The sequence below is a fragment of the Anastrepha obliqua genome, chromosome 5, assembly GCF_027943255.1.
Source record: "Anastrepha obliqua isolate idAnaObli1 chromosome 5, idAnaObli1_1.0, whole genome shotgun sequence".
NCBI classification, from domain to species: Eukaryota; Metazoa; Arthropoda; class Insecta; order Diptera; family Tephritidae; genus Anastrepha; species Anastrepha obliqua.
In genome coordinates, this window is record NC_072896.1 from 113,725,761 (window position 1) to 113,749,295 (window position 23,535).

The 23,535-nt window shown below is 39.9% G+C and overlaps 1 protein-coding gene across 2 annotated transcripts; it reads left to right on the forward strand.

The window, feature by feature from the left end:
• Positions 1–788: 788 nt before the first annotated feature.
• On the forward strand, positions 789–23,095 carry LOC129248444 (uncharacterized). 2 transcript variants are annotated; one of them, XM_054887993.1, is made up of 6 exons: positions 789–867; positions 957–1,048; positions 16,112–16,400; positions 21,144–21,375; positions 21,429–22,803; positions 22,885–23,095. In XM_054887993.1, exons 1-6 carry the CDS (start codon positions 860–862, stop codon positions 23,013–23,015), a joined length of 2,127 nt encoding a protein of 708 aa, XP_054743968.1. In that variant the 5' UTR covers positions 789–859; the 3' UTR covers positions 23,016–23,095. The 2 variants fall into 2 exon arrangements, with proteins under 2 accessions (XP_054743968.1, XP_054743969.1); XM_054887994.1 differs by having other exon boundaries at positions 795–867; positions 957–1,044.
• Positions 23,096–23,535: the final 440 nt, after the last annotated feature.

Consider the following 23,535-nt stretch of genomic DNA (forward strand, 5'->3'; position numbering starts at 1 on the left):
CCATAGCATAGTGATACTTATTACTATCGTTTAAGTACCATCCGGCTCCTAACAACTTAATATGATAACGATTGCTCCTATTTTGCAACTATTCTTTCATCCAAATACATTTTTTCTTGTTTGGTTTTTTTTTTTCTTCTATTAATGCACATGTAAATAACTGCAAGAGCAATCACATTATCCGCTTTTTTGTTCGCATGTTAACAGTACGACGATCGATACAGTGTGTCTGGTATGGACGAGGCACAAATCGCTGCGAATTGTGCCCTCTATGTGGACAGCTTAAGCAAAGTTTTTTGTTGCAAATAGAAAACAAATTTTATATGGCATTTATTTTAGTTTACTACTATTCTACTCACTCATTACTGATAGCAATTCCAGCTGAAAGAGTTCCTTTACTTAACGCTCTCTCTCTCTCTCTCTCTCTCTCCAACTGAAAGAAGAGAGTATTTTCATTTTAGTGATAAGAAAACGTTCTTGCACACGATCTATGATAACAGCAGCTGGTCAGCGCAGTAAATAAATAGATTACCCCCGGCGACTCAGAATTACTAGTAATTCAGTTCCAGATCAATACTCAAGCGGATTGGGTTAATTTAACGAAACGGATGGTGTGAAAATATTAAATTGAAAATACAAAATACGGGTGCAAACGAATTTCGAACGAAAAAATTATAATATAATTTTTGTTTCATAAGTGAAAGAGAAAAATGATTTAGAAAAAAATATAAAATATATTTGTTGCATATAAAATATATATATTTTTCAAAACCGTGCATAAGTTTAGGAAAAAAAATTCAATTACTTAGTGGAAAGTGTGTGTTTGCAGTGATAATCACCCAAATTGGTGATGTGAAAAATGGAAAAGTAAAGTATTGCAAATTGCAATTAAATAGCAAATCACCTAACGGTGCTCGAAAATTTCTTAAATTTTACATTGATTTTTTTTGTTTTAGAATACTGCATCAAGTGAAGTCGTTTTTCAAAGCGTTAATATGTTTCCTTATTGCCTGCTGCCTCTTGCCGATGGTGTTTTTGTCATTTGTATGTAAGTATGGTGATCATGTGGGCGATTAACTACCGGGCATGATCATCATTTACAATACTTGTAAATGGTAGTAAAATAAAAATACGAAAGAAAATAATTTATTACAAAATAAAAAAAAAGATTCATTAGTAAATAGTAAAAATAAGAAATAAATAAAATAATTCATTAGTAGAAAAATTTTTTATAAATAATTGGAACGTATGTATCGGGTGTTTTTTAGCTGCATGAGAACTATCGATATCAATAACTATGGTCTGACACCTGAGAATGGCAAACTGCGTTGACATTTCTGTTTGGCAAGTCTTCAGGAATCGCTTAACCCCGAAACAATGTTTCAAAATTATAGAGTTTACTTTGGAAAAAAAAATAAATCTTTTCGCGAAGTTCATAGAGCACTTCGCCCATTTTACGTACGGCTTCCAAGCTGGCGTCTTCATAGACCCTTATTTCTGTCGAAATGAGGAAGGAGTTGCGGTTATGGTAAATGGCGAGCGCTATCGAGCCATGTTGACTGAATGTTTGTTTCCGAAACTTAATCAGCTAAACACTGACGATATTTGGTTCCAACAATAACGCACAACTTGCCATACAGCGCGCTTAACAATCGGTTTATTGCAATATTCAAGCCACCATTGACGCCATACGGTCAGATTTATTGGAAACAGTAATCAAAAATTGGACTGATGTCATGATTTTATGAAATTATATACCAGATTATAATAAAACAAAAATTAGTCCCAACAATATTTCTCATTTTATCATTCTAAATTCTCAAGCTCTTAAAAAACCACCCGATATATGTATGCATGTCTTTGTATAGCTAAGTAGACTGCATTTCGAAGGTGCTTACTTGTCATAGTAGTAGTTACACTTATCAAATATATAACAACATACACACGTTTACACGTACATATGCATGCACGTGGGTGTGTGTGTATGCTAATGAAGTTGGCTTTCACAAAAAAACAAAAAACGAACCAGAATTCCAGTTTTAGTATGTTCTACTATATACATACATACATACACACGAACATATGTACATGCACACTGTCATTAGGAATAAAAATGCATAACCGCATAAATAAAGGGTGGTCCAAATACAAGTATATTTTCCCTTTTAAAATAGAAGGGCGTACGTGACTTGAGCAGAAATAAGTTTAATTTTTATTTTATTACATTTTCATGTTGTTGTTGTTGTTGTTGTAATAGCAGTATAAACATTCTCTCATTTCTATATATACGGGGAATCCTTGGCCTGATATAAGTCCGGGTCGTTCTGGTTACATTGAATCGAATGTCGTGGGACCGCGAATATTTTCATTATTATTGTGTAGTTTCTTCTTTTTGCTCTTCTTCTCCCTTGATTCTCATTTGTCGCCAGTTGACAATCAAACCAAAACATTTCACCAGTTGCTTGTATCCACTTAGAAAGTACGCCAGTTCTTCAATCCTAAGTGCGGATAGCGCCAATTCAACTTCATCCTTCGATTGCGTTCGCATGTGTGCTAGCATTCGTTGTCCACCCGAAGCGTCATTCAGAGCGAGCCCTCATGAGTAGTGCTATACCGGCATAGCAATAGACACGACTTGTAGCCTCAAAGCTATACCTACATATGCACAACACACATCTCCATAATCTACCGCTCTCTCCGCGTAACTGCCAAAAAAGGTATTACCTCAAGGGGCTGGTTAGCTCATAGGCTGGTAGTTATTTCGTCTACGAACCTCCGCGCGTCTTAAATAATCGTCTTAAGTCATAGTGGATATGTTTTGCATGCGCGCAGATTCGCTTCCAATCACTCACCTGATTTCAGCATAAATCTATACGATTTTCTCGGTTTAATATCTTAAGGATTTCGGGTGCATTGGAAGAAGCTCTCTCCGTGCAGATTGGACAGTTTGGGGAACTGTCATGGCTGAATCTATCGAATTATTTTCGAAATACACCGTGCCCTGAAAGTAATTGGGTTGGGTCGTAGTTTTTCCCCCATGGTTCTTTTCTAACCACGTCGCAAATATAGGCATTAACTCATGCGTCCCTCCACCTTTCGATTATCTGTTCCACCAGTCTTGCCATTGGAGGATCGAACGACATCTTTCTTCTGTTGCAATATCTTTACGCCTTGATCTACCGTCGTGTTCGGATAGCCTTATATACCCCTCCGGATTTCTTTTGCCAAAATGTCTACCGGCACTAGTTTTGCAATAACGAAGGAAGCGTCATTCGAAATTGTACGGAAGCCGCAGATAGACCGCAAACCGTTTAGCCGATAAACGGCTATGACCGTGACAACACATCCACTTTGGTACTAGCAAAGATCTTGGGCAATCAGGTTTTTGTATGGCATGCCCAAGCGAACGCAGCTCATACAGTTGAACACTTCAATTTCTGTGCCACCAACAAAGATCTTGAATAAAATCTTTTCTCGAAAGTTCTTACCTTCTTCGCATTTTTGCTTGAACCCATGTTTCTGCGTTAGTTTTTAAATAAAACAAAGTAGGGAAGCCTATCAAGCCATTGCTCTAGTACTTTGTTGCTAGTATCTATGCCGATCTCATAAATATAATAATTCGAACGATTGTCGTCTTAATGTTCTGCATCACTTCTGGACAAAATTGCACTTACAACATGGCTCACTCAGGGCATATCACACAAAAATTTGCTTATAGACCTCGATCAAATTGCGCTCTATGATAGCCCATTAAATCACCAAAAATACCGTCTAAGCTTATGCTCTCAACTTCCAATCCTCAAGAGCACAGAAATCTTAGTCTCACCATTGATTAAAATAGCTTTTTCAGCAGCATTCGAAACGCATTAAAACGAATTAAATTCTACTTTACTTATCTGTGCACTAATTGGATATTCGACAGCCACTTGCGAGTTTACCGATTCCCAGATATGGCCATTTTCTTTATTGCAATAGCATAGCCGACGAAATTAAATATGCCTTGCAAGTAAAGGCAATGTCATAGACGAATGGGTTGGTGCGTGACTACCATTTCGGGAGTGCGTAGGTTCGAATCTGAGGCATCCATCCATCAAGGAAAAGTTAAAAAGTTTTCTCTAATAGCAGTCGCCCCGCGGCAGGCAATGGCAAGCCTCCGTGCGTATCTCTGCGATGAAAAAACTCCTCATAAAAACCATTTGCCGTTCAGCGTTGGCTTAAAACTGTAGGTCCCTCCATTTGTGGAGCAACATCAAGACGCACACCACATATAAGAGGAGGAGTTCGGCCAAACACCAAACAGAAGTGCGCACCAATTTTTTATTTTTTTTTTTTAAGTAAAGAAACTAAAGATAATTTTCAGCTAAATTTTGCTTAGAATTCAAGCTGCTGTGAGGCCGCAAACTGAGATCAAACTGAAATGGGCCATGTAAGCAAAAAATTCAGTATATTTATGGAAATTACAATCAGGCCAGTTTGTGAACTATTCAATGCTCATGGTGAGTCGATATTCTTGGATATAAGTATTTACAAATTTCCGCCAAACAGCAGTCACATTTTCGCTAGTACGCATTGTACGTTTGCGTCGACGGTGAGTACTAATGTTTACAAGAAAGCCTAATCTCATGAAAGTGTGCGCTTTGGTTGGTTGGTTGGTTTGAGTGGTGATTCTTCCAGAATCCAACTAGCGCTTCCGCACCATTTTGTTGCCACATCCTCGTTACCAACTTGTCTACCAGTTATTTACAGCATGACTATATCCAGTCTGTGCGGTTTAAGAACTTTATTGGGTTGTTGACATCTAAGCCTTTCGTACAGCGGCCTGCCTAGGATTAACATTCTGTCGTTCCATAGGGCAGGCATGTTTAACAATATTGACGATTGTTTGAGGTTGTAAGTGGGCCATAAGGTTCTGCTGATTTTGCATGTGCGCTTTATTCCATCAAATATGCTTTTTTTGCAATGCTGTTATTTGGGGAAATGCGATAAGCATCAATCAAACAATCTGTGATTGAAAAACGAACCTGTATTTCGTTCACGCCGTATATATGTATGTAGTATGAACCTTTGGGCGTTAAGAAGAAACTTTGCACCTTTGAAGATTAAAAAATGCCATTCGAAAAACTACAAATCCATGCAAATACCTATTATGTGTATGTATGTATGTATGTATGTACAAGCACATACAAATGTTTAAAAAATATATAATAATACATATAAAATATTAATTATACACACAAGAGATACGCAGCTATGTACAATACATACACACACACACATACAAAGACGCATTCGAAATTTCTAACAATTCTATGCATGAAACAGCATTCACTCAATCTTTAGTGCCTGCACATTTTCGTGGTTTTCTAATAACCTGATAACGTCGCACACATACATATATACCTACACACCTATATACATACATACATGCATGTATGCAAGCATGCAGACCTTATAAATAAATTTAAATCATTTTTATTGAGCATTGCGATTACAGTAGCACGCGGCTCCAGACTAGACTTGAACAGTTGCAATACAAATAAATGTCAGTTTGCTTTTTTTATTTTTAAGAACTTATGAAAATGAATTTCAGATTTTAAGTTCAAGGCCAACTGCAGGTAAATACAGTAAACATTCGCTCCCACAACAGTCGGTTCTACGTAACCGGAACGACCCGGATACAGGCCAAGGAATGTCACTTCAGCAGCGTTTCTCGTATATTTATTGGGAATGTTTATGCTGCTACAACAACACAAAACAGTAAACGCTAGACAATAAAAATTGCTATACCAAACAGTGATAGGGATCTAGTAGCCTAGACAGCCGGCGCGTTAATCCGGATTATCGGGACATTTCATCTGATTAAAATTAAAGTGTGACAAACAGCTGGTAGGCGGATTAGTGAACAGCTCTTTAGTTCATTACACAGTTTAGTCAGTAAAAGCTGGCAGGACCGCAGGCAACAAATACGGGGATTAGCTACCGTAATACTAAAAAAAAATCATTTATTATTAGGTCCGCAACTAAGTTCTCGCTGTTTTTTTGATGAAAATACAACTTTATTCTGAACAAATGGCTACAAGTGAATCATTAAAAGTATTGCCAATCGCTGGCTACTACTTTTCCCCATCTTTCTGGTAGATCTCGTATACCGTCGCGGTAAAACTGGTCATATTTTGAGGCTATCCACGAGTCAAGCACTTTTTTGATGTCTTCATATGAATGGAACTGGTGATCAGCTAGACCATGGCCCATCGATCAGAACAGGTGATAATCGGATGACGCAATATCTGGAGAATATGGCGGGTGGGGTAGGATTTCCCATTTCAGTGTTTCCAGGTAGGTTTTAATGGGCTTGGCAACGTGAGTGCGAGAGTTGTCATGCTGTAGAATCACTTTTTCATGCCTCTCCGCGTATTGCGGCCGCTTCTCGCGCAGTGCTCGGCTCACTTGCATCAATTGAAGTTGATAGCGATCTCCAGTGATTGTTTCGCTTGGTTTTAACAGTTCATAAAAAATAACACCAACTTGGTCCCACCAAATACATAGCATAACCTTCGAATCTTGAATATTCGGCCGAGGCGACGACGTAGAAGCATGACCGGGCAGTCCCCATGTCTTTCTTTTCTTTAGATTGCTGTAATTTCCATCCATTTCTCATCACCCGTCACGATGCGATGAAGAAAACCCTTCCTTTTTGCCGCTGGAGCAGTTATTCACAGGCAAAAAGCGAGGTTCAACATCCCTTGGTTTTAACTCATAAGGAACCCAAGTCCACTGTTTCTGAATCATTCCCAAAGCATGCAATCGCTTGAAAGTAGATTAGCGGGTAACTCCTAATACTGAAGCAAGCTCTTCTTGCGTTTGACACGGACCCTCATTGAGCAATGCCTCCAATTCAGCGTCTTCGAAGGTTTTTGGGCTTCCTTCACGCGGACGGTCGTCAACATTAAAATCATCGCCTTTGAAGCGACGGAACCAATCTCGGCACGTTGTTTCACTTAAACCAGCATCTCCATAAACTTTTTGTAGCTCTCGAAGTGCATCAGCCGCCCTTTTTTCGAATGAAAGAGGGAAATCAACACTTCCGCAAATGACGATTATTCGGCACAAAATCAGAAAATCACAAAACCAAAAGTATATGAAACCAAAACAAAATCACTAATGTGTCAAGCAGTTTGCTTACCAAATGTCTAAGCTTGGTTTATGACGTTTAGGTTATGTTAGCATCGACTAGCACACACTGCTGGCGGCATCTGTTGACAAACAGCGGGAACTTAGTTACTTCGGTAATTTTGCCACCAAAAATTTTGCTAAAGCGCTGAAATTATGCGAATTAGGTTTAATTGTCAATCCGCATTAGTTGCACTTAATTCCTGAGATAATTCAGAATTAATTCGTTAATCCCGATTAACGCCACCGTCTGTCTATGGTAAAACACAAACTTCTATAGTGGATTCTAAAAAGTTCGGTAACAAATTGTTGATGTGCGGTTTAAATTCGCCTTTTTTAGTTCAACTATAAAGGACCGGCTTGCTTTGCTTTACAAATTCTATAAAAAACGAGAGTCTTTATTTGTCCAATAATTTTTACTTTACTAGTAAGAGTAAGCCTAGCAAATAATTTCGGAATACAACTACATCCCAATATCTGTTTCTATTGGCTTGCAATAGCTCATCCTATCGAACCGATTTCCGCAGACTATGTCGAAGGCTGTCGTAGACTTCTTTTTTTACTTTGCTTCACAATTTATGGTGCACCATAGCTTCATCAACAATCTTCCTCCAATTCTCTCTCTCTCTCTCTTCCTCACCATCTCTTTCTTGGTCGGCCATTTTTCTTTCTCCAATTCAAGCTAAATAAGACCGTCGATTTTTTCTTAATATAAGTAATGCGTCTTTCAAATCGTAATAGCTGCTTTATATCCTTAACTTTCAATGACAAGATTTCAGCACCCATGAGTAAGAACCGGATGTATCAAAATTTTATATAATACATTTTTATTTTCATGATAAAAACTTTGATCTGAATAATTTAATATTTGTATAATACGCCTGTTGGCCGCTTTAATTCTTTGTTGTTGTCATACTCTCACGCATTGCTTCGAATTATTCTGCTACAGTAGCATTGTGCTATCGTGGTCTTACGAACTTTTTCTGTAGTATACCCTATGATCAAAAAGTACCGGGAATGTTTATCTTTTTTTTTCTTATGTTGGTAGGGCCGTAAGACACACATTTGTCACTTTTTAGCGCCATCGGATTATTAGTGTCTGCCTGGCCGGCCGGAAATGTGGGCAAACAATTCTTGGATTTTGCATGATGATAACGCGCCATCGCACCGAGCCCAAATTGTGCTGGATTATTTGACCAAACACCAAGTAAATACCATCGACCAAGCATCATATTCAGCTGATATGCGTGCGACTTCTTTTTGTTTCCCAAGTGGAAGTTACCACTTCGTGGAATGAGATTTCAATCGATAGAGGAGATCAAAGAGATTGCAACGAAGAAGCTGAAGGTCAGCCCTTCGTCCGCCTACCAGAGGTGCATGGAGGACTGGGTCCAGCCCAGACCCAAATATATAACTTTTTCCGTTGGTATACAAGTTTTCCATGCTAGAGTTATAACACATGGACTGAAAAGTCCCGGGCCTAACAAAGAAAACACACTTTTTTTTGTTCAAAATTAGCTTTATCATCAAGGTAATTTCCATCAAGATTAACGCAATCATTCCAGCTCTATCATTTGAATACCCTTTTTTGTAGAACGATTTATTTTTTGCCTCAAAATCCTCAAAGGCCTCAGTTTCAACGATAACCTCTTCATTCATTCGAGCGAAATTACTTACCGGCAGGCATTTTTTTTCAGGTCTGCGAATACCCGATTAGAATTACAGTGAGGCATGCCGAAGAATCAGTTAGGCCCGAATTAGGCAGGTCTTACTGAGGCACGCCTCACTATTACCTTGCCAGAACAATACCAAATTTGGTTGTGGTCACGAAAATCTGTGGCAGTGTCTCACTTAGGCATAAATTGGAATCCCTAACTGATTTGTAGAAGGGCAAACACCGAAGTTCGGTTTTTCGAACCAGCGCCTAATGAGGCAGATGTGTGGCGATACCTTTCGGGACTTGGCTCTAGTTTGGCTGCCTTATGAGGCGCAAATTTGGATTGCGGTCTGCCTCATTTGTGCCTAATCACCGCCTTACCAAAATTTCTAGTCGGGTAGCCAGTAGTCGCTGGGAGCCAAATTTGGTGAATACAGTGGAGCAATTAGAAGTTCAATTCATGTAGTTTTGCTATTGTTTTGATGGACTTGTGACTGACTTGTTTTTGGCCTACAGTGAGCAAACGCGGCACCCGCATTAACCAGAGCTTTCTCATAGCCAATTGCTCGTGCAATAAAAAGCCAACTCGTCCTTTTGATATCTTTACGAAGTCTCAACTAACTCACACTTTTTGATCATTCAAAACGATTTTGTGATTTTTTTGATGTTTTCTGGTGTTACCGCCTCATTTAGACGTCCACTGCGTTGTGCATCATCGGTGTCTTCGACCAAGTTTGAAGTCAGCAAATCATCGTTTTATTGTTGTTTCTGATGGAGCGAAGTCCCTATAACACTTTTCAAGCCATTGCTTCGCTTTAACGCTATTTGTTTCCTATCAAGAAGCAGTGTAAAATTAAAACACGAAATTCTTTTTGGTCTATTGTTTTGAAACTAACAAAAGTAGCGTCACTTTTAGCAAAATAACTCACGAACTAATGAATAGAATATCATGAAATTTTAGCAACTGTTTTTTTAAGGTTTTTACTAACTGAGAGAAAGGTGAATGCAATAAAACTGGTGCAATCAATGTGTTAGACTCGGCACTTTTCAGCCCATGTGTTATGCATTTCCGATAGCGGGTGCTTTACGTCTTCTAGTAAAAAGCAATGGCAAAAATAAATAAACAAATAAGTAATACACATTAACTGAATACGAAATAAGCTTCATACTCGTATCCATTTGTTAGTCACTAGCGTCATCAGGCACAAGCAGAAAAGTAAGTCACAGCGAACTTTGCCTCTTCCTATTACTTATTAATCAGCTTTTCTTTGTGATGATAAGCGATAAGCCGCACAAAACAAAAATTTGTAAGCAGGCACAATCGTACACAATTGTATACATACCTACACATGATGTATGTATGAATGTACTTGTATGTGTGTTGGCACTTAAGCGAATGCTTGGAATGGACTATTAATTCATTATAAAAAATATATAAATAAATAAAAATATAAAACACATGTGCATGTATATGTAAATACGTGTATTTGTAATATAGTAGGAAGTTTATTGTCCAAATGTTGTAGGAAATATTGGCTGCATACGATAGAGATTTACTAGAATTGGTGTTGTTATGCTAAACAGATTTGTAAATTTACAACCACACCGCTGATTTTTGGCAATCCTTTGTTTTTTTTTTTTTTGACAATTCTAAGCTTTTTCTTCTGGGTCTGCCGGCCCTAAAATCAATTTTGACAAGACTGGCTGTGGGTGTGTGTAGATTGCAGGTAATACTATCGAAGCAGTGGAGGAATCTACATACCTCGGCAGCAAAGTAGCCCCAGGCAGTGGCACGGATGTAGGCATATGCACACGAATCTAAAAAGCCAAAGGAGCAATTCGGGATATTGTACTCTGTATGACGAAACAACAATCTGAGTTCCAGTTTAGAAGTTAGGCTCTTCAAGTCACTGGGTAGGCTCTACTATACAGTAGCTCTACCTAAAAAATCAGCGCCGCTATATCCAATCGCTTACAAGTTTTTTTCAACCGCTATCTAAGGATTATATTTCGAATTTTCTGGCCAAAAATAATGCCAAACAAGGAATTGTTCGAAAAAGCTAACATGGAGCCGCTAGAAATTTGGATCAGAAGACAGAAATGGAAATGGCTTAGTTACACTTTACGCAAAAAAGACGGTAACATAGGGAAGAAGGCAATGGAATGGAACCCACTCAGAGGGTGGGAAGAGCGCCTGCCAGGCCAAGGGAATCCTGGAAAAGCCTGTGCGGATCGCGAGACGGCTCAACTCGGGTTAAGCTGGAAGCAGGTGAAGGCGATATCCAGTAATGGGACGAGATGGCGCATAGGGAATCACTAGGGAATCTAGAAAATAATGATAATGATGATGATGCACTTTGCATGGAAGAAAAGGAGTGAAACCTCAGCGAAAAAAAATTGCCAAAATTCAACGGCATTTTGTAACTGCTTAACACCTTGAACGCAACCCCGGTCTCTGGGTACCACCACTGATCTTTTCCTGTGGCCGGCTCCGGTCCCTCGTGGCCGTAGTTACACTTTTCGTGAGACCGACAGTATTAAAGTTAAAAGATAAAAGCAACCTGAATGAATGTGGGCAAATATACTTTTAAGGGGGCAGATACCTGTAAACGGCCATATTTCCCTGATTTTCATTAAAATGATTTAAAATGAAGAAGTCAATATATTTTTTTCAAAATTGGCATACACTTTATTTATATCATACATTAGAATAATATAATTTTTTTTATTTTAATCATTTAAAATGGCGGATGTACACTCAATTCTTAAACGAAGGTCGCGGCGGGGCTTCTCAATCGGCGGACATTGTAGCATCTGCGGTAAAATGATTAAAAAAATGAATTTTGGGCGAATTTCCCTACTATTTTTGCTTCGAAAAAATTATTTTTTCGAAAAATTTTCGAAAGCTTGACACACATAGAAAGTATTATCATAAAAAAGATGTGAGCAAAATTTCAGGGAGATCGGTCAATAGGTAACGTTAGGTTATGGTGGTAGTCGGTCTGCACGACCAACTCACTTAGACCTTACAGGTCCGTTGTGATACCACTGTGCTACACGGGAACCTCATTTATCTTCCTTCGTGGAACCATTTCGTGGCTCTTATGAAGCGTAGTATTGATGCCAACCCCACCCCAGACAGTTCTGTAAGAGAATTAAAAAAGTATTTACCTGGACAACCTGCTCTGATTTTAGCTAGGGCTGGACAATTGCAGAGGAAGTGCTCAACTGTTTCTTCCTCTTCCTCATCTCTGCAACTTCTGCAATATTCATGGGAGAAGACTCCTAGCCTCGAGGAATGCCTGCCAAATAGCCAGTGACCGGTTAAGCAAGCCACGACCTTCGAGATATTGTCTCTTGAGAGACTAAGCAATTCCTTTGTTCTTTTCTTGTTTATTTGCGGCCATAGTAGCCTAGCTGTTAGACACGTATATTCATTTCCCCATGACCTATTGGCCTCTTGGATAAAGTGGTTTTTTATTATTAGTTTACTCGTGGCCATGGGTATTCCAATGGTACTTTTATCACTCAGCAGTTGGAGAGCGGTACCCTTTCTGGTTAGCTCATCTGCTTTACAGTTTCCCTCAATATCTCTATGTCCCGGAACCCAAATAAGGCTGACCTTGAATACGTCACTAATATCATTTAGAGCTGCCCGGCATTCCTGTGCAACCTTCGATCTTAGTAATGCCGCATTCATTGATTCGATGGCCGCCTGGCTATCCTAGAAAATATTTATAATCGTTTTTGTTAGGGCGTGCGTATTTAGGTATGTAGCCACTTCTTTTATAGCTAATACCTCTGCCTGATAGACGCTGCAGTAGTCTGGTAGTCGAACGGATAGTTCCAGTCCTAATTCCTTCGAGAAAACTCCGTAGTCAACCTTATCTTCTAGCTTGGAGCCATCTGTATAAAAGTTTAATTCCCCCCTTCTCCATGGCCTTCTTGTATACCACTCCCTTCTTGACGGTATACTCGTCTTGAAAGGTCTTTCAAAGATGAGTCTAGGAATAGAGTAGTCTATTTTTTGTTTATGACTATTCAGAGAGTGCAAAATGGAAGCGTGGCCAAAGCACCGGTCTTTCCAAAGCGCCATACTTTTTAATCTGAGCGCCGAGGCGGCGGCCACGTGTTTTCCTACCAGATTTAGGGCAGGTAAGTTGATTAGCACTTCCAGCGCTTTGTTTGGAGTAGTTCTTAAGGCGCCAGAGATGCACAAAAAAGCTGTTCTTTGGACCTTACTCATGGTTTTAGCGTAAGTCGCCTTTTGAGCAGATGGCCACCATACAAGTATTCCGTACATTAAGATTGGCCTAACTACCGAAGTATAGAGCCAGTGCGTAATACGGGGTGTTAGTCCCCATTTGATACCGACCGCTTTTTTGCAAGTGTATAATGCAACGTTGGCCTTCTTTACTCTTTTCTCAATATTAGATTTCCGCGTGAGTTTCCTGTCTAATATGAGTCCTAGGTACTTGATGTTCTCTTTCAAAGGAATCTCCACACCCTTAAAAGTTAGCGGGGAGATTATAGGGAGCCTATGTTTCTTTGTAAAGAGAATTATTTGAGTTTTTGAGGGGTTTATATCGAGTCCCCTGCTCTCAGTCCAGCTTCTACGCGTGGCCATGTTCGTGACCAAGATCGGTCAATAACTTTTCGAGTTATCGTGTAAACAAATGTTTTTTGTTCGAAATTTTACGGGTATCTGCCCCCTTAATGAGCTTTATTGAAGCATTCTAAGCCAAAGTGTGGCTGGGATTCAACAAAATGTATCAGCCTTTTTTGTTAAATTTGTGGCTTTCTTAGACCCAAATAATCTTGAATTTGCTTTATGGACGTCTCCTTATTTTGCTTGTAATTTATGAACAATTTTTACTTCCCGAAGTGAAATTTGTTCATCTACTCGCTGGCGTCAGTCTATTTACCAATTGTCTCCGAAATTCCGTAACTGATATTTTTTTTTGTGCGGTTACTTATTTAAAGAGGAACAGAGAATTCATCGCTGATAATATTACATTATCGCATACTCACCCAAACCCAGTTTCCTTATTAAACTCAGGATAGAGCTGGCCAAGATGTCTCAAACTTCTCCGCGCTATAGCACTGCATTCCAGGAGAAGATGTATTAGAGTCTCCTGGGACTGGTCGCAGAAACGACAGGAGTCAATGGACCATATCCCGATCATTTTGAGATGAATACGCACTCTGCAGTGGCCTGTGAGAATACCCGTGAGCAGAATTTCGCCAGGCGTAGCCCCATAGTTCGGTGCCTGCCTTAGCCTTAGCTCTTCACTCCTAAGCTCCCCCTTGATGGTGTGTTGTCCCATGGCAAAGTAGGGCTCGGGTACTATTAATGAAGAGACCGCAGCCTCTCTCGTCAATGCGTCCGCTATTTCGTTCCCAGTTATACCCCTGTGTCCTGAGACCCAAATTAGCCGTATACGATTGTGCGCTCCTAATAGATTGAGTTTCTCGATACCCTCAAGGGCTAGTGAGGACTTAATCTCACAGAACGATGAAGCCTTGAGTGCCGCCTGAATGCCGCTCAGAATGGCGATTCGCTCACTCCGGAAAATTCTGTCTAAGTTTAGTGGGGCCGTATATCTCAGCGCCTATGCCTTCAGGGATCTTAGAGCCATCTGTGTACCAGTGCAGGGTACACTACTGGAGTTTCCTTTCAAATTAACATCTGTTCCAGTTTAACTTATCGTCCAGTTGAAATCTGAACTTTTTTTCGAATTTGATGACTTTAGTGATATCATCTCTGGATCACTGGGTAAGTGGGAGCTGCAGCCCCAGTAATTCCATGTTTTTAGGAGACATCACTTTTTCTCTACCGAAGCCTTCCCTGGTAATATTCAACAGGGTGCGGTTGGCTGGTTGCTGAATAACTATATGGAACGGTGTCAGCTCAAGCATCACCTCCATCGCAGTTGTAGGGCAGGTCCCCATCGCCACCGTTATGCACACGCGTTCTAAACGCTGCCCGCACTGTCCCGAGAGTGGCTCTCGATGCCCAAGCGACCACTCCATATGTTATCATTGGTCTTGTTATCATGATGTATATCCATTTCAGGATTATTGGGCTACAGCCTCAGAATTTTCTTGCTAGATGTTTTCAGGTCATGAGAGCCTTTGTTGCTTTGGATAAAGTTGCGTTAGCATGCTTCTTCCAGCTAATCTTGTCATCTAGGAAAATACTTCGCTGACCAAACCAATAGCAACCTTGTCCTTGCTGATCTCTCTCATTAGTAGTAAAGCTCTTGATGGACACTAAAGCGGGAATAAAATTATCAAAGAACATTTTTGGTTCTTTCTGCAGGAAGTCGATAGCTTCCGCGTTAGATTGCATTACCCTTGCATATTTTTCCAAATATTCAGTTTCTTCCTAGAAATTTTCAACTTGTAGCATAGTTCACGATAATTTGTCTTTGACTTCTAGAATTTCAAGAGTGCCAAATAAATGAGTCTGCTGTTGACACCAAAAAGTCGTGATTATTTCGCTAGATTGGCTTAATGACATCGTTTAATTGCACCTGGTGGCCGCCGTAGCCAAATGGATTGGTGCGTAACTACCATTTTGGAGTGCGTAGATTAGAATCTCCCCGCATGAGCATCAAGGAAAAGTTGGAAAAGTTTTTTTCTAATTGTTTTTTCCATAGCTCGCCCCTCGAAAGGCAATGGCAAACCTCTGAGTGTATTTGCCGTTCGGAGTGCGCTTAAAACTGTAGGTACTTCTATTTGAGGAGGAGCTCTGTCACACACCTAGCAGAAGTGTACTCGCCAATTATTTATTTTCCATTTTTTTATACATCAAGAAGCATTTTTATCAGCTGACTAGGTGATAACTAATATCAGGCAAAAAATATAAATTCAAATGTATCTCACTGAAACTTTACACAGTGATAGTGAAAAAATTAGCATTAGTAAAGGTTTAGTGATAATACAAATTTTTTTTTACTATCACTAAACTTTTAATGATAATGGATTTTTTTTAATTATCACTGAATAGGCAGTGGTACTAAATAGATTTCCCTACAGGGTTATATGTGAAATTTAGACGCTAAGGCGCTTACAGATAAACCCACACTTAAGTACGGATATATGTATGTACGAGTACATATATTTGAATATAACAAATCTAATAACGCATCTAAACTAAAATTCACTCATATTGCATTACTGATTAAAAGGGGATAAATTCATTAATTACTTATTTTGATACTCGCACTTATAGATTTATGTATATTTTTAACTTGAAACTCTTCTCAAATCACGCTTCAGGTGTCCACTACAGTGATGAGCTGGTTAATTATGTGCTTAGCATCAAATACCCAACGCTCACCATCTCCAAATCGAAAAAAATTCGTACTCTTATCGATACACCACGCAATGCGGGAGTATTTCACTTTCTTCTTCAAATTAAAGGTCAGTGTGACTTTGAACAAATAAAACGTTACTACGCAGACAATTTGACGGATGCGCGTGACAAAGCTGGGTATTTGTCTTTTCCCAAATTACGCCAGAAGCTGGTGACCTGTTGGGGTCACTATGCTTGGGTGAATGATAACAGGTGAGTAGAAATTTGTAAGTTTGCTTTCTGAAATACTGTGTTGAACTCAAGGCTAGGAACTAACAAGTTACTGAACAAATCAATAAAATGTAGGTATATGTCAGCAAACGAAAGTGCCAATGAATGGCCAACCGTGGATCAGCAGTTCCCCCACAAGGGCCAGAGTCAATAATCAGAATCAGTTCCGCAGGAATCATGAATTGGATCAGCGATTCTGTATGCAATCGACATAAAGAGCGATGGTCTGGTCTAGAACGCTGCAGAACTGCAAAGTGTTTTGTGACAAGTCCGAACAGAAAACTGTCAAACTTTCTACTAAAACTTGGAAAGAAAGACATTTGATTGATGGTCGGCATCATTACAGGACACAACGTATGACGACCATTGGAATCATTGAGGACCTAATGTGCCTGTCGTGCTTGGATGAGGCGGATAGCACTGAGCACTTTCTTTGTGAGTGTCCTGCCTTTGCTAGAGCACGGATACGAGTTTTGGGTTCCGATGTCATGAAAATGAGTAATAACTACAGCTTTGCCAAAGAATCTGGAAAATTCTCACAGGACTAACTATCTCTATCTCTGTCTCTATTCTTTCCTATCTCTTTCTCTACTTTTCTCCTTCCCTCCTTGACTACATACCCTCTTTCCAGAGCTCTGTGTAAATTCAATGGGCTTTTAATTCTGAGTGTTTTAAGAGCCACCAAATCTCCTGGTGCTTGGCTCGACCTTTTCAAATTTTAATTTCAGGTATCTTCTATACTATAAAGGTGAATGTCTGTACGTTGTCCGCGCATCACTACGAAACGACAACACCAAATGACGTAAAAATGTTTAAACATTCATATTTTCACCTAATGAAAGTTATAGGCATGTTTTTATGATGGAACTCTCTTTCCACGGCCCCCAGGTCGCGCCACCACTCTCATTCGTCACTAATAATCGAATATTTGCTTAAATTGAATCTAAAAAATCTTAATTTTTCCTATTTCCCACTATTTATAGCACACTCTAGACTTCATAATCCGTAAAGGCTGTTCAACTATGACCCAAATGCAGAGTTCAAAAACGGTTTGAGATAGAAAATTAATAACGGATGCCGGGTATTGTAATATTATGGTTATTAATAAAAAATTATTTTCTATGAAATTATTGTTTGTAATTCTTTTATATACATATCCTAAATCCCTCAAAATTACTCTTACACGAGCGGGGCCGCGGGTTAAAGCTGGTATGTCGATAAATGTGAAATAAAACGTTTAACTGTTTTGTTTTTTGGGGCGGTCAAAACTTTAATCGTTCTTATGTAGTTTTAGGTATTTAGTATAAAAAATATGGAAAAAACTGGTTTATGGAGTTATAAATTTAGTTAAAGATCCGATTGGTTACAGTGGTTCAGGTTCCCAAACCAATTTATGGATTTGTGGATGACGAACGGTGACTAATTTGCGGTTATGTTAGCCACTTCATGCTGCTGATGAAGTTCATCCAATTTTTGATCATATCAGCAGGCGTAGGAAAGAAGTGAGAACCAAGAAGCTTAAATCTTAATCCCGCGAGAGCGAGGCAGCTAAGGGCAAGAGTGAAACAAGTTACATTACTTTAAGTGTGAGCTCAAGTTTCATGTTTAGGTGCTAAGATGATTCCACCTCATCTTCCATACATTAGATTAGATTAGATTCTGTCGAGGTTCGCACTTGGAACTCATGGTATTGTGTGCCCTCCACTCATCATGCAGACCCAGTTCAATATAAAGCTGGGTTGGATTGAACGTATGTGCCTTTCTTCTGGCTACAGCTGGCCAAGATGTCTCAAACTTCTCCGCGCTATAGCGCTGCATTCAAGAAGAAGTTACATTAGAGACTCCTAGAAGTCGTCGTAGAAATGTTAAGAATCAGTGGACCATATCCCGATCAATTGCTAATGGCTAGACAGTCTTCAGTGGCCTGTGAGAATGCCCGTGAGAAGAATTTCGCCTGGGGTAGCCACATAGTTTGGTGCCAGCTAACCTCCCTTAACCTTAACTCTTCACTTTACAGCTTTTCCTTGATGGCGTGTTGTCCCATAGCATATGGAGAATGTCTCACAGTAGGAAGAACACAATCATTGTTAGGCCCGTGCACCTTCTCTAAGCCAAACTCTTTTCCCACCATCCGCTCCAATAATGCTAATTTTTCTGTCATTTGAAAACACAATCATTTCTCAACCAAATGATATCCGATTTGTCCTGTTTTTGCAGCCTTCTAATCTTTTAAGGGGCTAGTAAAGTTTTTTGCAGGTCAACTTGACTCTACCTTCAATTCGGTAAGCCTCATTTGAATCAGAAAGATGTTGTCAATCACTTTTTAAAGCTAAGAGCACATCTTTCAAAAGAAATTTCTCGAAGCAGACTTGAATCCGTCATTAAGAAATGTAAGCTTCAGATGGACCTCATCTCGCCCATTCAATAAGCGTAATTATCCTGGTTATGTCCGTTCTTTGTTTCTTCTAATTTCCCAACAAGTAGTGAAAAACGTACGTGCGGATTACTCCTTGCTGCCCAAACAATTAATAACCTTTCTTGTTATTTTTTAATTTTTATTTTTTTTATTTTTTACGCCATAGACAAAGTCGCAAAAACGAGAAGACTAATGAATGGACTTACCTCCAGAAAACTTTACTATTTTTGTTGTTAGAAGCGATCAAGGCACTGGCCTCAGCGCACATCAATTCAAGATGTGTTAAAGGAGGTCGCCATCGCTTATCCAACAACACAACAGCACACTTTGTTGGGTCTCCGGCCACTCTGGAGTAGAGTGAAATTAAAGAACGGATGAGTGTGCAAGGAAAGGCTCTGAGCTTGACCTTCACAAGTGGTAGAGGACATAAGCATTCCTCTAAACGAACTGCATACTTCGATTGACTTCTGCGTAATGGCGGACACCAGTAGAAGGTGGTCTCTAACTACTAACTGCAGGGTCTCCAAAGCGCTCTGGCTAAAATTGAATCTTAAAAGGACAAAATGTCTGCTTGGATTCAACAGATCAACTACCACCATCCTCACAGGTGTACGGGTCACTGCACTATTGGCACCCTAGCCAGTAGAATGGGTGTACCTCACAATGAATGTACTTGCAGCAGCTGTGGAGATGAAGAAGAAATTGAGTCGGTACAACACCTCATCTGTGAATGTCCTGCAACTTCAAAGAAGCCGTGCCAAATATCTTCGATATTATTATAACAATTTTTTTTTTTTTTTGAAGACCTGGGAAATTTGCAAATTATCTCTCTACACGGACTAGTTACCTTCTTAAAAAGATCTTAGCGGTTTAAGCAACTTAGTTAGGGGATGGAAATCAAATGCAGGTATCACAGTGGGTCTTTGAGTCACTGAGTGTCGTGTCTTAAAAAAGCAACCTGGCTAATCTTTTTTTTTTGCAGAGGAGGTTAAAATCGAAAATGTTAGAAACATCATCAAAGGTGCCGTCACACCAATGGTATGTGGGGCATGCTCCCACTAACCCTATAACATTCCTCCCCTTTCGGCTGATTCCACCCTGGTGCTGCTAAATGCAATTTCATCAAGGTGGAGACGTGTTAATGCTTTTTAGACACACCAGATACCTGCGTCCAGGTTCCTCTCTTAATTGCATATTGGTATTACACGCTATCGATAGCATCCATTGGTTTGTCACCACTGGGGGATCGGAAAATTGCAATATCGTTACTCGACATCGACTTGGCGTCTCTGTTTGGGTTCGTCTTGAGACTCACGCGTTCATGCTTATCGTCTGTTCGTGAATACAGGCATCCCCACAGGAGATCCGTTTCAAAATGGCTTCTTTGGGCGACGCATCTAGGCATCTCTTGGGTATTATGTATTGGTCGCAGTTTTATTAATATCCTTGCTGCAAACTGTTTTACTGCTTCCCATTTCTGTTTCGAGTTCAGCATTTGCGTTACAAGGTTATCTGGTGTGGGGACGACGTCGAGGACTTTTGCGAGCTCGAAGCGCTCTTCATAAAATCTGGTGCAGTGAAAAGTCACGAGTTCTGCACTCTCATTTTCGCTGTGGCACTCTGGGCAAGTCGAATTATTTGCTAGATTAAAACGATGGAGGTACGCAAGAAAGCCACCATGTCCGCTGAGGATTTGGGTTAGATAATAGTCTGTTTCGCCGTGCTTTCTGCTTATCCATTCACCTAGTTTGGGGATCAACTTATAAGTCCATCATCCTTTGGAGGATTGATCCCATCATTGTGCCACTTTGCTATCGCACGTTCGTGCTCGGTTATTTTATCTCCAGATGTTAGTTTGTGCCGACGTGAGTGATACAGTCGCTTAAGTTCTTCGGCTCGTATATCGAGGGAGGCATCATCAGATACTGTTCTGTACGCACATGCTACTCTGAGCGCCCTAAGTCTGTTAGCTTGCAGCACCTCTTTTGAACATCTCGTTCGTCCTCCTGCCCATACTGGGGCGGCGTATAGGAGAATAGAGTTAGTAACCATTGAACGAATCTTTCTTCTACTTTCTTCTACGCATGAGTGCGTTATTTTCGCTCATTACCTTATTACTGGTTATTTTTTGATGCTCCTTGAATATTAGCTTCTCATCGATGTGTACTCCAAGATACTTTACCCATGTTTGGGATGCATGTGTCATGTCCTCAACCTGGCTAATCTAACCTAACATATGAGTACAAACGTTTACTCTTACAGAAAATTTAATGTGGTTTACCTTTTGCTTTATCATTTGCCCTTTCCAGCTCCTTTAATATTAACAATCACGTTGTACTCAGCGCACGCACTTATCGCGGACGTCCGGTCAACGATAGTAATATACAAGACTTCGTAAGCGAATTGGCTACCAAATATATACCATCCGACTTGCCACAATGGCAGGTGATCGTCATACCAACCGCATCAACTACTTCGAATGCAACAAATACACTACCAGAGGCTATAACCGAAAATACAACATCAATGCCACAAACCATGGTTTGTTTTTTTTTGTACTCGTTTTTTTTGTACTAATTTTCTCTATTCCCTAGGGTGATCACTACTATGTGTTGGTCAAGGTACATCATCTCATCATAGCCGAAGAGGACGATCTGCATATAAGCGAAATATTGATGTTGCAAGAGAATGGTCGCAAACCTGTAATCGATATTGATCGACTAGAGAACGCCATAAAACCACAACCCCTATCCTATTTCGTGCGCGAACCCATACACATACGTCGACTAATCAACCACATAGGCGCCCAGATAGTGAACTACTGGAATGCTTTCATCTATGAGTTTGAGTCGCTAGAGACACCCGATGGTTATAGGCCGGTGCATATTACCAATGTTACGCAACTGCTGTCGGTGCTGTTGATCGTCGCCGTCAATGTATGCCTGGATTATAGACGCACGATGCAAATGCGCCAAAAGTTGCGACGCCGCTACAATGTTCAGAAAGATAACTACGGACGTGTGAAGATATTCAGTATGCTGTTGTTGAAAGAAATCGATCGACGCAATCTCTCACTGCCCGCCGCTTGGATGGCCATTTGCACATCTTGGCATCCGGCGAATATTGCAAAGACATGGACCAAATTCCTTTGGCGTGTCAACATCAACAATACAGTGTTGCTGCCCTATCGCATCTACTGTGAACTAATGGCGCTACGCGATATCGTCTTCAAAGGCCAAACACATCTGACGCATACGCACATCGGACGCATATCCATCTATTTGCCCATGATACTTTATGCGCAAATTGAGTTCTTTAAAATCGGCTATGAAATTTTCAAAGCACCAGTGAATATCTACGAAGAGCTTTTCGTCAATCCCTCCAAGGAAGCGAATATTTTACAAATGAAATCGTATTCCGGACGCAAAATTGTCTCCTTCTCCAAGTCCATTAATGCGACTGAACTACGGCAACGGCTCAATTTTGGCGCGGAGGTACGAGAATCTGATTTCATACTATCCTGTCTGGCCGGTGCTTTGCGCGACTACTTCGCTATGCATAGTAACGTGGCACCAGTTCCGAAGGTGCTCAACACCACTTGTCGCACGATTGCGAAAGGCTACTTCACCGAAAAGACGGGCAATAAAGCGCAAAATATCGGCGGTGTAGTCTTTTTGCAATTACCTCTGCAGGCGCCGGGGAATGAACATGCGCGTAAAATGCATACCATCGTTGAAAATATACGCTCCAGGCAGATTATGATCTATTTGGCGTCAATGGGTCAGACGCGCTTCGATCTTTTGACCGCATTAGTGCCGCGTGTTCTGACAAAAGTTTGTCTGAACTTCTTTTCGCACAACTTTCCCATCACTATAACGGAGATACATGGCGCTTCGTCGGAGTTTCAAACAATCTGGGGACATGTGGTGGAAGATGTGCTGCTCTTCAGACCGCCGCAATCAAAAACTTGTAGGATTTGAAATTTTATATTTTTGTGAAGAAAATATACAGATAATGCATGGATTTTTTTTTTTCTTTTTGTATTTACAGGTTTGTCACTGAATATTCACCGTTTTGGCGATCGATATCGTTTGGCTATAATGGCCGACACGCAATTGGGGCCGGATCATGCGCAGATATCACGTGCATTTGAGAATTATATAGAAACTGTGTCGATTTGAAATGGTTTTAATTTATTAATGAATTTCTGTGATTAAGTAATTTTGTAATAAATATAATTTGGCGAAGTGAAGACCTAAAAATTTCGAAATATAATTAAATTTTTTTAATAAATGTTTAAGCGATTTTCGCCTGCCAACTTAAGGGGTAACACCACTGTACACGCGTAAAATAAACACGATTTTTAAAGAATCTTTTTGTATAGAAGGAAAGGGGAAACAATCACTCTGATTTGGGAAGTTATTACTTATATACTAAAATACAAAACTACAAAGTTTGATCGAAAAATTTTACGAAATGGCGGCATTGGAGACATTTTTGTAATGTGGTTTCTCTTGAAGGAGCTCCGCGGCACGCAGCACAGAGGGTGCAAATTTTAATCTGGAACAAAGAAACATTTGTTTTCTTAATCTAGATAAGAATAGCTAGAGAAACACGTAGGGGATTTAAAAAATATTTATTTTTGTGGAATTAGCAAGCATTTGAAGGCACTTAAGTAATTATAACAATCGTTTAAATTAA

Coding starts and splice junctions, on each gene's coding strand:
- LOC129248444 (XM_054887993.1), top strand. Junction 16,401..21,143: donor GCTTGGGTGAATGATAACAG/GTGAGTAGAAAT, acceptor TGCCCTTTCCAG/CTCCTTTAATATTAACAATC. Junction 21,376..21,428: donor CATCAATGCCACAAACCATG/GTTTGTTTTTTT, acceptor TCTATTCCCTAG/GGTGATCACTACTATGTGTT.